At 46.8% G+C, this 13,372-nt stretch overlaps 1 protein-coding gene across 1 annotated transcript in view; it reads right to left on the bottom strand.

Moving 5' to 3' along the window:
• Nucleotides 1-276: 276 nt before the first annotated feature.
• Nucleotides 277-13,372, bottom strand: part of LOC119929537 (COMM domain-containing protein 5-like) — a 43,125-nt gene continuing 30,029 nt past the window's right edge. The window contains exons 5-7 of the mRNA XM_038747710.1: nucleotides 12,276-12,365; nucleotides 11,025-11,100; nucleotides 277-530 (exon numbers count right to left, since the gene is read on the bottom strand). Of these exons, the coding sequence (XP_038603638.1) occupies nucleotides 429-530; nucleotides 11,025-11,100; nucleotides 12,276-12,365 (268 nt within the window). The 3' untranslated portion in view covers nucleotides 277-428. The remainder of the gene's footprint in view (nucleotides 531-11,024; nucleotides 11,101-12,275; nucleotides 12,366-13,372) is intronic.

Here is a 13,372-nt window from a genome sequence, read left to right as displayed (position 1 = left end):
CTAATTTGGTAACTTTCTGGATTTAAGTAACATTTTATGCAAACAAAAATTGTTCTTGAAGAGTTTTAAAGCTTTTTCTTAAATTGGAGATGGGATTTACCAAATGTTGAAAAATAATTATGATGAATCACAATCATGAAGAAACATTTTCAGTCTTTATTACAAAAGTTATTTTTAAAGTGTTTCCTTATGAATCATACAAAATAAGATATTTCAAGCACGGATTGTCATAAATATGTTTGAGGGGAAAAAATCCAGCTTGAGGAAAACAGTAGCAACTTTTTAGAGTACTTTAATTGAAAAATATTTACAGCATGTTAATACAAAAGTTACAATATTGAGAGAAATAGTATGTTTGATGGTTTTAGATTACACAAAAGAAGACCATTTACACCTTACTGGTTTATTTAATCACAGGAAGGCAATGTTTAGTCCTGGATTTTAAGGATGCTTCTCTTTTCCAAGTCATTCATCTCCTTCAGTATGAGGGCAACATTGTACCTCAATTCTTGAAACTTTGCTACTGGAACCTAAAATACAAAAAATAGTAAAGTCACAAACATTGGTGTTGGAATTGTCTCTGCTTTGCCTAAGTGAACTAAAGAATACTTGAGGGGTTATTTCAAAAATGAACACACTACATTTTAGGGAAGATAAATTTTATTTTTATTTCAACAAAATATATACACATATAGGACCCTAGGGATTACTGACTTGTTCTCCTGCAGTTGCCACTCTATGGAGGCAACAGCCCCCACAGAAATTTGAGGTAGACTTGTGGATTTGCTCACCTCACATCTCTGAAGGTCTCAAGAGTTCCCGACCAGGGCAGAAATGATCCAAAATGGAGCCTTTCTGTCTTCTTAGCCGTTTGAAACGTGTCTCCTCCCAGGCCTCATGACGGGAATTGGAATCCCAATCCGTCCACACTTCCTCTAAAATCCCTGGCCTAGTCTCACCCTGTGCTCAAAATAAAAAGTTGGCACTTCTGATCTCCACAATGCCCTCTGCTCAACTAACTGCCACACATTTTCATGAAGAATCTTATATTCCCTGTGACTAACCCAATGAGTGTGTTAGCCAGAGCAGATAATAATATTAATAATGGTATTTGTTAAGCACTTACTATGTGCCAAGCACTGTTCTAAGTGCTGGAGGGGATACAAGGTAATCAGGTTGTCCCACGTGGGGCTCACAGCCTTAATCCCCATTTTACAGATGGGGTAACTGAGGCACAGAGAAGTTGTGACCTACCCAAAGTCACACAGCTGACAAGTGGTGGAGGTGTTTAGTAATGTCTAAAATAAGTTTAATAAGGAGCAGAAAAGGAACCCAAAGGGAAGAAAAGTTGGGGAAAGAAACTAATTTTTTCTCCACTGTCTCCCTCTAAGCTTACTCATTTTCCTCTCAGTAAACGTCTCAGCATGCTACCCTGAGGGTCAGTAAGGGGGCAAAGACCAGAGTGAGGAAGACTGACCCCTGGATTCTAGTTCCTTCCCTCACAAACTCTGAGATCCAGCACTTCAGCACTCCTCTCAGCCTAAATCCAACATCCAAGCCCCTAAGGACCAAGTCACATTACCTGAGAAGGCTCAATCCGGGCTGATTAAAAATGGTGAAGTTTAATCCCTGGCAAACTCGCTTCTGATTGACGGCACAACATGGAGGGCAATAACCTTAAGCCACAGGAAACTGGTCTGTCCACAACAGGGGCCAAGCTTGGGTCTAAAGTCATGAAGCATCTTTCCTCCCCAGTCTCTTCGTTTCCTCCCCTCCCCTCCCCTCCTCAAGGGTTTGGAGCCCACAAGCGAGACCGTGTCTGCACCTAATAATCAAACTTGGAGCGACACAATGATGCCTGCTGGCCTGAGATGGGAAGAGGAGGTATCGGCCAACGTCAGCAGGGTTGTGTACTCCAAATGGCAGGATGGGGCATGGCCACCCGGCACCCCAGCTGCATGCTGAGGCAGGAGCTTGGAAGCTTCGGCCTCTCCAGGGTGTGGCAGACCTTGTAGCCTTCACACCACCCCCCTGCCCCACCCCTTCACCCAAAGCCAACCTCACCACACCCTCTTGGCCTCCCCTGCTGTTTCAGTGGTGCTGGAAGGAGGGAGGTGAGCTTGAAGAAGAGGGGAAGGAAAGTTCAGATAACTACTCTCCCACACAACGGAGGGTGAAGGCAGGAGGGATTTCAGTTGGAAGAACACCCCATTGGCAAAGGTTGTGAGAAGGTGACCTAGGGAGGTGATGGAGTTCAAGAAGAATAAAATGGACCCCCATCTGCCTGGTAGATGGGGGAGGCTGGACTAAATGACACCTGGAAGGTCCTTCCAGCTTCTGATTCTCTATTTTGAGAGGCGACACAGATTTTCTTTAGCAAACTGGTCTGAAACTCAAGGTGCTTTGAGTTCAAGGACTGGCCCTACCCATTCATTTGCTATGTAACTCGGGAGCAGAATGTGTGGGGCTGGCACAAGGGCAGCCTGTATGAACTGGGCCCACCCCCAAAAGGGCAGTAGGTGAGGAAGAGGAGAGTGACAGCTGGAACTGGGCCTGGGTGGTGATTCAGAGCAGGGGCCCAGGGGTTAGGGCTGGCCTGGGGGTTAGAGAACAGTACTGCTGAGATTGCAGGTCTGAGTGGAGGGTAGAGGGGCAGGGCTGAGGTGTTGGGGAGGGAGTGGCTCTGGGGAGTGCTAGAGGGCCAGTGTGATCTGTTAAGAGGGAGGAGTTGAGGCTAGGCCTCCCACAGCAGTGCCTTTGGGCCCTAATCTTCCACACCTGCCCCCCACTTTGATGTTGAGAGTAAATAGGATCAAGTCTTTAACCTCAGAAAGAAAAGTTAATACCATGAGGTCATCAGTATAAAACTGTCCTCCCTCAGTATAAAACTGTCGATGGGCAAGGCCATGCCTGACCAGGCGAGGGGGGGGGGGGGGGGGGGGAGGGGGGGGGGGGGGGAGGGAGGGAGGGAGGGAGGGAGGGAGGGAGGGAGAGAGAGAGAGAGAGAGAGAGAGAGAGAGAGAGAGAGAGAGAGAGAGAGAGAGAGAGAGAGAGAGAGAGAGAGAGAGAGAGAGAGAGAGAGAGAGAGAGAGAGAGAGAGAGAGAGAGAGAGAGAGAGAGAGAGAGAGAGAGAGAGAGAGAGAGAGAGAGAGAGAGAGAGAGAGAGTGTCTCTCTCCCCCCAAAAGATTTATTGAGGAAGACAGTGACATTCTGGGAGGGTGTTGGATAGGAAGTTTTCCTGCTCAGTGTGTCTACTCTTATGAGCCCGTAGTTGGGTGGGGACCATCTCGATATGTTGCCAACTTGTACTTCCCAAGCGCTTAGTACAGTGCTCTGCACACAGTAAGTGCTCAATAAATATGATTGAATGCATGCATGAATGAATTACCTAATGCTTATAAAAAGCCATAACAAGAGTAATGAATTACTACTTAAGGAAGCCTTGATTAATAATAATAATAATGGTCTTTGTTAAGTGCTTACTATATACTAAAGCTCTGGGGTAGATACAAAATCATCAGGTCAGACAAGGTTCTTGTCCCACATAGGGCACTCTGACTAAGGGGGAGGGAATCCCCATTTTACAGATAAGGAAACTGAGTCACAGAGAAGTTAAGTGACTTGCCTTAGGGGCGCACAGCAAGCAAAGAGAGTCAGAATTAGTACCCAGGTCCCCTGATTCCCAGCCTCTTGATCTTTCCATTAGGCTAGGCTGCTTCTCAGCAACGTGGATGTAGACAAAGCAAATAAAAGTATGTTTGGACCTTCTCTCAGAGCCCCAACTTTGGAAATCGGATGGCAGAAGAAATGTGGGGAGGAAGTTTAGGCATCTAAAGGATGAACAGTCTCAATCAGGCTTACTCCTCCACATGTAGGTTAGTGTGCTGGCACCCCTCAACCACTGTGACTCAGAGGCCCCTGCTAACGAGAAGATAGGAACTCCAGGGTCACAAAGCATCATGAAGCCTCCTGAAGCACACATCTTGCCTGTCCTTTGGGGTCTTCTCCTTTACCATTCTCCACCTAAGGGGCTTCTCAAGTTTCTCCCAGTAGCCTGCTGGGAAGGATAAATAGCTTCTGGAGAGGAAACGCAACAAGCTGATGGAAGGGCAAGAGGAATCAACACCTAGACAAGAAAAAGACCACTCTGTGCAAGAGACACAAAGAAGGAATCAATTACAGAAGCAGTATGGCATAGTGGATAGAGCACGGGCCTGGGGGGTCAGAAGGTCCTGGGTTCTAATACTGACTCCGCCACTTGTCTGCTGCGTGGCCTGGGCAAGTCACTTAACTTCTCTTTGCCTCAGTTACCTCATCTGTAAAATGAGGATTAAGACTGTGAGCTCCAGATGGGACAGGGACTGACTGTGTCTAACCTGATTTACTTGTAGCCACCCCAGCGCTTAGTACAGTGCCTGGCACATAGTAAGCGCTTAACAAACACCACAATTATCATTATTATTATTACTTAACCCTTTGGCAGGCAGAGAAGATCCTGAGATCTAACGAAATTGACTCTTTTTCAGTAAACAATCTGGGACCAATTTTGAAAGGCCAGACCTGCTTTTCCTGCAAGGGTGCTGTTTTGCACAGGCAAGAATTTACTTGGATGTCTCCCTGCCTAATGGTGTACTAAGATGAAGTCACATAAAGTCACTAGCATGGCCTAATGGGTACAGCATGGGAATGGGAGTCAGAGGGCCTTGAACAAATCACTTAACTTCTCAGTGCCCTGCTTTCCTCATCCACTAGATAACACACTCTTCAAGGGCTGGGATCATGTCTACCAAATCTATTGTATTCTTCCAGGCATTTAGTCCAAGTCCCTGTACACAGCAAATGTTCAGTAAATACCACTGATTAACTGAAGCCACATTAAATTATTTCAAAGGAAGCTCCCTATGACCCCCTTTACTTCCCCATAAAAGGCAAACCAGCAGGAAACTACAGGATTAGGAGTCTTGAGCAATGCATGTGTGGATGGTGCAGTCCTTGGGACCCACTGCTTGGAACTCCTTATTTCTGGTTGGCCAAATTCTACCTGAGGAGAATTGTGGGGAGAGGACCGCACCTCAGCCTGGCCCTCCTCCCACCTAGAGATGGAGGCATTATGAAAGCAAGAGTTATTGTGAAACTGACGGGTTCCAGACTTTGCTGATGTGTCCCTGCCCGTGAGGCACAAGACAAAGTGATGAGAAAGCAGTGTGGAACAGAGCTGCTTCTCAATGAAGAGCATGCTAACGAAGGCCAAGGCAGGTAAATGTTCTAGTGTGTCCAACTTTTGCCTTCCTAAAAAACTAGAGCTCTCCCTGAAACTGCCTCAGACAGAAAGTAACTAATTGAAACACAAGGCTGGAGAGTGTGGAGGCAACACAAGGGTGGGGAAAGAAAACACAAGGCTTATTACAGCTGCCAATCTGGAAAGTGGTCCATGAAGGCCTGAGCTTGCTGCTGCTCTTCTGAGCCAGAAAGGTGTTTGGAGGGAACTGCATACTCTATCAATCAGTAGTATTTACTGAGCACTTGCTATGTGCGGAGCAGTGTACTAAGCATTTGGAAGAGTACAAAAGAATTAGCAGAAACATTCCTTACCCATAATAAGCTGCCTTGATGACAATTACTTTTTGATGCAAAATATCAGAGCAATATCAGGGTAACACTTAAGCAGGCTACTTTGGTAAAGCACTCAACTTCCTCGGGGTGCAAGGACTGAGGTGGATCTGAGATTTGGCACTGTCTAAAAAGAATGTGCTTGGGACTACTGTGGGAAGGGCCCCTAGATCAGGGTGGGCTAGGTTAGGGTTAGGGGCACTAAATGAGTTTTTCTACTGGGGGATGTGCCAGCTTCTGTCCCCAGTCACGGGTGCGGCAAGGAACCCCAATACACACAGCCTTCAGCGTGGCGTAGAGGTTACAGCACAGGTCTGGGAGCCAGAAAGACCTGGGTTCTAATCCCTGCTCCACCACTGTCTGCTGCGTGGCCTTGGCTAAGTCATTTAATTTCTCTGTGCCTCAGTTATAACATCTGTAACATGGTGATTAAGGCTGTGAGTCTCATGTGGGACATGGACTGGGTCCACCCTCATTACCTTGTATCTACCCCAGGGTTTAGAACAGGGCCAGGCACATAGTAAGCATTTAAAAAATACCATAAAAAAAAAAAAATCACCTGGCAGGCAGGATTTTCTCTGCAGCCCACACGGGTCTCCCTCCTGCACAGCTAGTCACCAGAGAGACTTTGAAACCTCATCGGAGGCAATGCAGAGACATGTGTTAGCAACTAAAGCCTGATTCCTAAATAGATTTCAACATCTATTCTCAGGGAGAAAAGCTCCTTTAACCTTTTGAACTTGCAGATTTATTTGGCTGAGAAAAATGGATAGTTTTCTTTTAAGAGTTTTAAGGAGTCTATTTGTGCTCTGTAAATTGGAGAGTACTTAGTGTAGATAATGCCTCTGGTATAATAATGCAATTATGTAACAATGGAGCACTATTAAAGTATTTAGGAAAATCTGTCTGCATGATTTTATGTAAAATACACATTTATATTTGGAAAAAAAAATCCTGGATAAATTCCAGGTTTTCTCCCAGAACAAAAGTTGAAGAAACCCTGAGATATGTAATTATTACTAAGGTGCTATCTCCAGATATCCAGGATCATATTTTAAAATGCAAATATTTGAACTATTAAACCACCTTTACTCATCTACAGACATCTCATACGGCACTGCCCTGAAACAACTGGCCTCACATACCCACAAACACTGGCACACCAACAAAATCCTTTGGATAAGGAGGGTGTGGATTAGCAGAAGCCACGGTTTCTCTGTGCTAGAGAAGAGGGGGAGCAACTTCCTCACAAGTTGCCATTCTCTGTGGGGAACTCCTGAAACTTCCACCAATGTGCCTGTATACCCCACATTCTCTCCCTGCCCCACCTCCCCCTGCAACACACAGTGTGTGTGTATGTGGGGGCGAAGGGGTCCTCTTTCTTGTACATGCTCAGTGGAATTCCAAAAGCCAGGTGAGAACTTTAACTGCCTTAGATGTCTTGAGTCAGAACCCCTCATGAATTGGCCCTGACTCCAAACTGATTTTAGCTGGGTCAGAATCATATGTCCACCAGACACTGTAAGTGGTCTCTCTGTTTTGGAGTTTCCTCAGTGGAGGGAGCAGAGGAATGGCTAAGAGCTACTACAACTGCATGGAAGGCCCTTACAGACACTGACAGTCCCCTGGGCTACTAGAATGCCTCAGAAGTCATTGCCAAGACAACTGTGCCATGATTGCACCCCTTGGAAGGGTGCCCAGGCCAATTTCTGGTTTGGTCCCAGCTCACTTCCAGTATGGTTTGGCGCTCACCAGGACATGGAGCCTGATCTGGGCCAGGTCCCACTTTTCCAGGCCCAAGCAAAGCTCTTCCCGAGGCCTAGTCCAGGCTGAGAATGAAGAATCGACCACGCCCTCCCTGTGAGACATCCTTCACCACTGCCTCCATCCAATCCTACTTCTGAACCTCAATTTCCCGAGGGAAACCAAAAACCTGATTAAAACTGGATGAGCTGCTTCCAGTACACTATGTCTTTGGCAAGGTTAAGAGGAGAAGTGGGTAATGGATATAGGGAAGCTACACCCAACACTGTGGCCTGGCACTGCCCTTAATATGGTTACGGTCAGAAGGAATGTCTTCACCTTCAGGGAAGCAGTTACATCCTCCTCCCGGCCTTAGCAGGCACTTCCTTAAAATGGGAAAACTGAAGCTCTATGGTATGTCGGGGTTCTAAGGTAATTCTGAGTGCCTGTTTGCTAAGGCCTCTTCTCCAAAAAGTGGTGCTGGAGACAAAGGGATGCTCTATAATGGACTGTAATTGTTAGGAGGCACAAAGTACTGTGAATTTTCATCTACCACCTCCATGGCCTCAAAACCTTGAAGAAGAAAGGGCTGTTCCAAGGGCTGTTCCAAGAAGAGGAGTCACTTCCCTGGAGGACGGAGTAGCTGATGAGCACCACCTACTTCAGGAAAAGACTCTCACAAGGGAAATTAGCCCCAGACTTGAAGATCTGCCAGTTTAAGGTCTGAGAAGCAACACACAAATCCAGCCCAACATTCATAAAAATACTGTTAGACCTCTAAGACCCAAACAACTGGGCTCCTCACCAGTGAGAGAAGCCATTCCCTCCCCCCCGCCCACCCGATCCCTGCCCCTTAATATCTTCAAACACTGCCCAGGCCCAAAATCTGTGGTCTGGCCTGAGCCAATCCCCTGAGCCCAAGCCTGACACCCAGCCAGGTCTGACCTCACATCTGACAGGGTGAGGCTTTGCCTGCATGATGGTACCCAAGGCTGAAGGATTTGATTCATTTGAAAGAATGATTCCTAGCCCCATTGATGTCAGAGGAATTTCTAGGTCCCATCATTCATAGACGGCTGCCCAGAGCCATGGAGAGGAGCAGAGGACTATGGGGATGCCACAGGTCACTCTGTCCCAGCTGGGCCTGAGCCTCAAAGGAATGGCACAGGCGAGATGGTATGCCATCTGGTGCTTAGATGGAAAGCCTCCGCTCCCTCTTGCTCCCTTCAGCCATTAGCAGGGAAGAAAGTCAAAACCAGAATGGGATGGGACCACAGCCTGTAGCACACACAGAGATCCTGGTGAGGAGATCCCTCTAGACTGTAAACTTACTGTGGGCAGGAAATGTGTCTCACAACTTTGTTCTACTATACTCTCCAAAGCGCTCAGTACAGTTCTCTGCACATAGTAAGTGCTTAATAAATACCTTTGATTGAGAGGACCAAATGTCTCCACCAGCTATACAAGGTCAGGGGTATTGCACAGCCAGGACAACAGTGGCAAGCAAGGAATAGACACAAATCCCTGGCACCTAGTTCCAAGTACTCTATGTTCCTTAAGTCAGGTCACAGGCTGGCAGGGGAAGAAGTCATTCTGGGGAAAAATCTCTCTGGGGTGGACAAAAGGCCATTGCACACCACATTCCTACCACTGCCCTTCTTTCTTGGCTGCAGCCAAGTGAGCTCTGCAGTTGTTGCTCAACATGCAACCCAGAAGTTACGACTGAAAGGTTTAAATACATAGTTTTAGGGGTGATGGTTTGGTTTTTTTTTTAATCTGAGTAAATTTCAGGTTGAAATGTTGAAAATTCTGGATTTTCTAAGCTTTCAGTTTCATGATTCACTACAACATTATTGGCATGGCATTTCTTCTGTCATATTACTCTTTTCTGGAGTTTGCAGATGGTTAAATGAACAGTCATCATCACAGCTACCTCTAGCCCACATAGCAGAGTAAAGGCAACCTTGTTTAATTTAGTGTAGCTCGGACTCCAACGTCAATCCATAATTAAACAATCCAGAGCTTGGAACCGTGCTGAGGACTCTACTGGAGGAAGAACGATTCCACTCTCAAATGAGATATGCAAAACTGACCATGAGTGCCAGGAAACTTCAGACACTTTATGGAGAAGGAAGGGAAATTCTTCAGATAAAATAAAAACCATGAAATTTTAAAGAGAATTTTCTAGGTACCACATTCCAAAGTCTACTGATGGCACTAGAGATAATGACAATTCCACACATTTGTTAAACCAATTTAAAAGGTCTGCGGCAAAGTTAAGATGGATTAATAAACTGGGTGGCAACAAAAATGTTAAGAAAAACCTTCACTTCCAAAAGTTTATTCTGAGGATTTTTGAGAGGACTTAATCCTCGCTAAAAAAAAATGAACCGGGGAGTAGAAACTGGGTAAGACTCAAGAAATCCTTGCCCTCATTTTGGATAATACGTCAAAGCCTTCATAGAGAGAATCCTGTGTGAAACAGCCATCTTGGATGAGCAGCTGTACCTTGGTTTTTAACTGACAGCAGGCACAAGAAAGGCAAATATTTGTACGGAAGGTAGGCAAAGAAACGGGTAAGGTGAGGGGTCGGTATGTACCAGCTGCAGAGCCAACAGAGCACCTCCCCTTCTGTGAAGTCCTAAGGAAAAAAACAGCTCTTGGACGAACTATGGCGGAACAGACAGGATCTGGAGAATCACTCCCTGGACGGATGGATTGACTCCTGGCACTGTGACTGGGGAGCAGACTGAAGCAGGGGAACAGAATTGGGGTGTGTAGGGGGTGGGGGAGGCAGTCAGCCAGGGTATAGACATCGATCTATTCAGCAGATCCTGTGGGCAGGGGACAAAAACAGGCTGGGAATGTAGTCCTGACAGAACAGAACTAAATCAATGAACCTAAGCCTTGGCAGATAAGTGAAGTGAGACTTTCCAAATATCCTAGTTTCACCCACCCCTAGAATTCTGGCTTACTCTGTGGTTAATGATTTGGGATCCTCAAACCATTTATGCTAAAAGAAAAAGAGGGGCTTGTCATTTAGAGAACTTTTACATAACTAGCCTGAGACTTTGGGGATTTTTTTCCTGTGTGTGTGTGGCAGGAGAGGGTTAGGGAAGAAAGAGTTGTCAGGCTAGGGAGGAAATGTCAGATGATTTTTCTACACTAAACCTTGCAATACTTTCAATTTGGTCCCTTATCTGGGGTGCTACCAGTTAATGTTTCAATTGTCAAAATCATTAACAGTCACAGGGAGGTACCTGAATGCCATTCACACCAAATGACACGCCAAGGGTCTGTCAGACCACACAAGGAATGTGGCATGAATTATGTCACCCAGGGAACACCTGGTGGGCCAATGTAGTGTCAGAGGTAGGTCTAGCTCTCTTGGAGTTGTAGCAACTGTTAGATGGGTAAACAGCCTTTTAGTAAACCCCTGGTCCGGGGCTCTAAGACGTCACTCCAGTAGGGGCCAAGAAAATCCCCCAGAGATATTCCACTTCTCCCAATGCAGGACCTGCTAGGAATGCAGGCTAGGGGGAACCTGCAGCTAAGTGTGGTCAGCCTGATGTTGAACCTCAGTTTGGCGCAACTCCTATTTATGTGTGTAGTGGGGAGGGGTGGAGACTGCAGCACTAACTCGGAAGAGCTCTGGGCCAGAAATACTTACTTCGAAGCGATGGGCTGTCCCATCTGAAAGCTTCAGTTGCATTAAAATGGACGGCTGCAGTGCCCGGGCCAACGAACTGAAACAATTTGCACCATTAGTGTCACAGCAACAGCTGCACCACGCGTGACCACCACACTTCAAAACACCCTCTGGGGACAACCCGTTTCGATCCACTGGAAAGGGAGGGGACACCACCACTCACTCTGTTACAAAACCTTCACGGCTTTGTTTCTGGAAATACTGCTTACATGAACAAAATTCAGTTGAAAGAGTAATAAAATATTTTCTTCCTATTCTAGACACACGGACTAGATACAGAGCAGTCAGCAAAGATGACAATGACCTGAGAATAACCTCAGTTGGTCACCAGCAGTCAGGAGCACAGCATGGACTTCCTCATTCCTAAGAGCTGAAGGTCTCAGGTCCGGCGGGACTCAAACTCAGCGGCCTAGTGAAGTTTCTAGATTTCTGTTCCAATGTGAAGGTCTCGCAGTAGCCTGTGCCAGGAGAAGGAGCTTCCTGGAAGCTGATGAACAATTACCCATCCTGTGCCAGGGCAGGTATGGGCAGGACTCTGTTACAGGAGGTGGGGATTGCTCTGTTGCCAGGACTCTTGGCAGACGGTATCACTACCATAAGATAATTAATGAGCCATCCCAAAGGGGCTGGCTACTAAGAGGGTGCAACTGGAACAGAAAATGAGATAAACAGAAAGTGGCGGGGGCTGAGGCCCTTAAATAACATCTTGTTCTTCTCATAGTGCTTTGAGGCTAATTAAGTTCCAGATCCAGAAAGTGGCTCTCATTCCCCTTTCATCATCAATCGTATTTATTGAGCGCTTACTATGTGCAGAGCACTGTACTAAGCGCTTGGGTAGTACAAACTTTCTTTACAGCTTTAAAAGATAGCCCAGCCACTAGGGATCATTTGGTCTCTGGGGTTTTTTTTTAATTATTTTTTTTTAAAAAGGAGCCCCCTGGGCTGCTTTGAGTTTAAGATCTTAGTTGATGACCAGCTCTGCTAGCTCACGACCACTTCCAGCTCTCCCGCCTGACATAGAAGCAAATACTTCTTACTCTACCAGGGCAAAGCAGCTGGTAAAAGACTCCATTTCCAGGACCCAGCCCCCAGCTTACTTCCACTCCACCACGCAGGCTCTTGTGTACTTTGGCTTGGAAGGGCTACCCAGACCCAGGACGAGATCAGGCACTGTGGTACGCACACTTCCCTGGCTCCAAGTTGATGCCTTACCTTGTGGAAATTGCCACATCCACTCTCCACTTGAAGTCGTCAATACTTGGCAACTGCGTTCCCTGCTTCAGGACTTCCAGGGTAGGACGTCTTGGGGAAAATTCAGGAAATGTAATGATAAAAAACCCAACAATAATAATAACAGTATTAAATGCTTACTATGTGCCAGAGATCAGACTAAGTGCTGTGGCAGATACTAGATGATCGGTTCAGGCACAGTCCTGTTCCACATGGGGCTCAGTCTAAAGGGTGGGGAGAACAGGTGTTTAATCCCCATTTTACATGCAGATGAGGAAACAGAAACAGTTATCTGACTTGCCCAGAAGAGGCAAGGAGAGGGGCTGGGACTAGAACCCCAGTCTCCTGGCACCCAGTCCTGTGCTCTTTCCTCTAGGCCACACTACCCTTATCTCCATTCTACCCCCTTACTTCTGGATAGGAATTTCACTTTTGCAGTCTCCTTACCCTCACACTTCCCACTCTGGTCAGTTGTCTGCAGCCCAAGAATGAGGTGGCTTGAGCTTGTGGCTGTGGGGTGCAGAGCCTAGCAGGCCCCCGATTTGAGGGTAATAAAGCCCTGCGCAGAGGTCCATTGGGGGTTTTGGGCAATGGGTTCAGGACTCACCCCAAACCATCCTGGCTCCTCTGGCCCCTGGCCAGGGCCACTGGTGAGATCTGCAGTTCTCTAGACTGTAAGCTCATATGTAGGCAAGACATACATACATACATACATGTAGTGTACATACATGTCCAAGACTGAACTCCTTATCTTCCCTCCCAAACCCTGCCCTCTCCCTGACTTTCCCATCACTGTTGACGGCACTACCATCCTTCCCGTCTCACAAGCCCGCAACCTTGGTGTCATCCTCGACTCCGCTCTCTCATTCACCCCTCACATCCAATCCATCACCAAAACCTGCCGGTCTCACCTCCGCAACATTGCCAAGATCCGCCCTTTCCTCTCCATCCAAACCGCTACCCTGCTCGTTCAAGCTCTCATCCTATCCCATCTGGACTACTGTATCAGCCTCCTCTCCGATCTCCCATCCTCTTGTCTTGCCCCACTTCAATCCATACTTCATGCCGCTGCCCGGACT

Source organism: Tachyglossus aculeatus, chromosome 6 (assembly GCF_015852505.1).
Source record: "Tachyglossus aculeatus isolate mTacAcu1 chromosome 6, mTacAcu1.pri, whole genome shotgun sequence".
Lineage (NCBI taxonomy): Eukaryota > Metazoa > Chordata > Mammalia > Monotremata > Tachyglossidae > Tachyglossus > Tachyglossus aculeatus.
The sequence above is the reverse complement of the archived record's forward strand: the minus strand, read 5'-3'. Positions and strand labels throughout refer to the sequence as shown.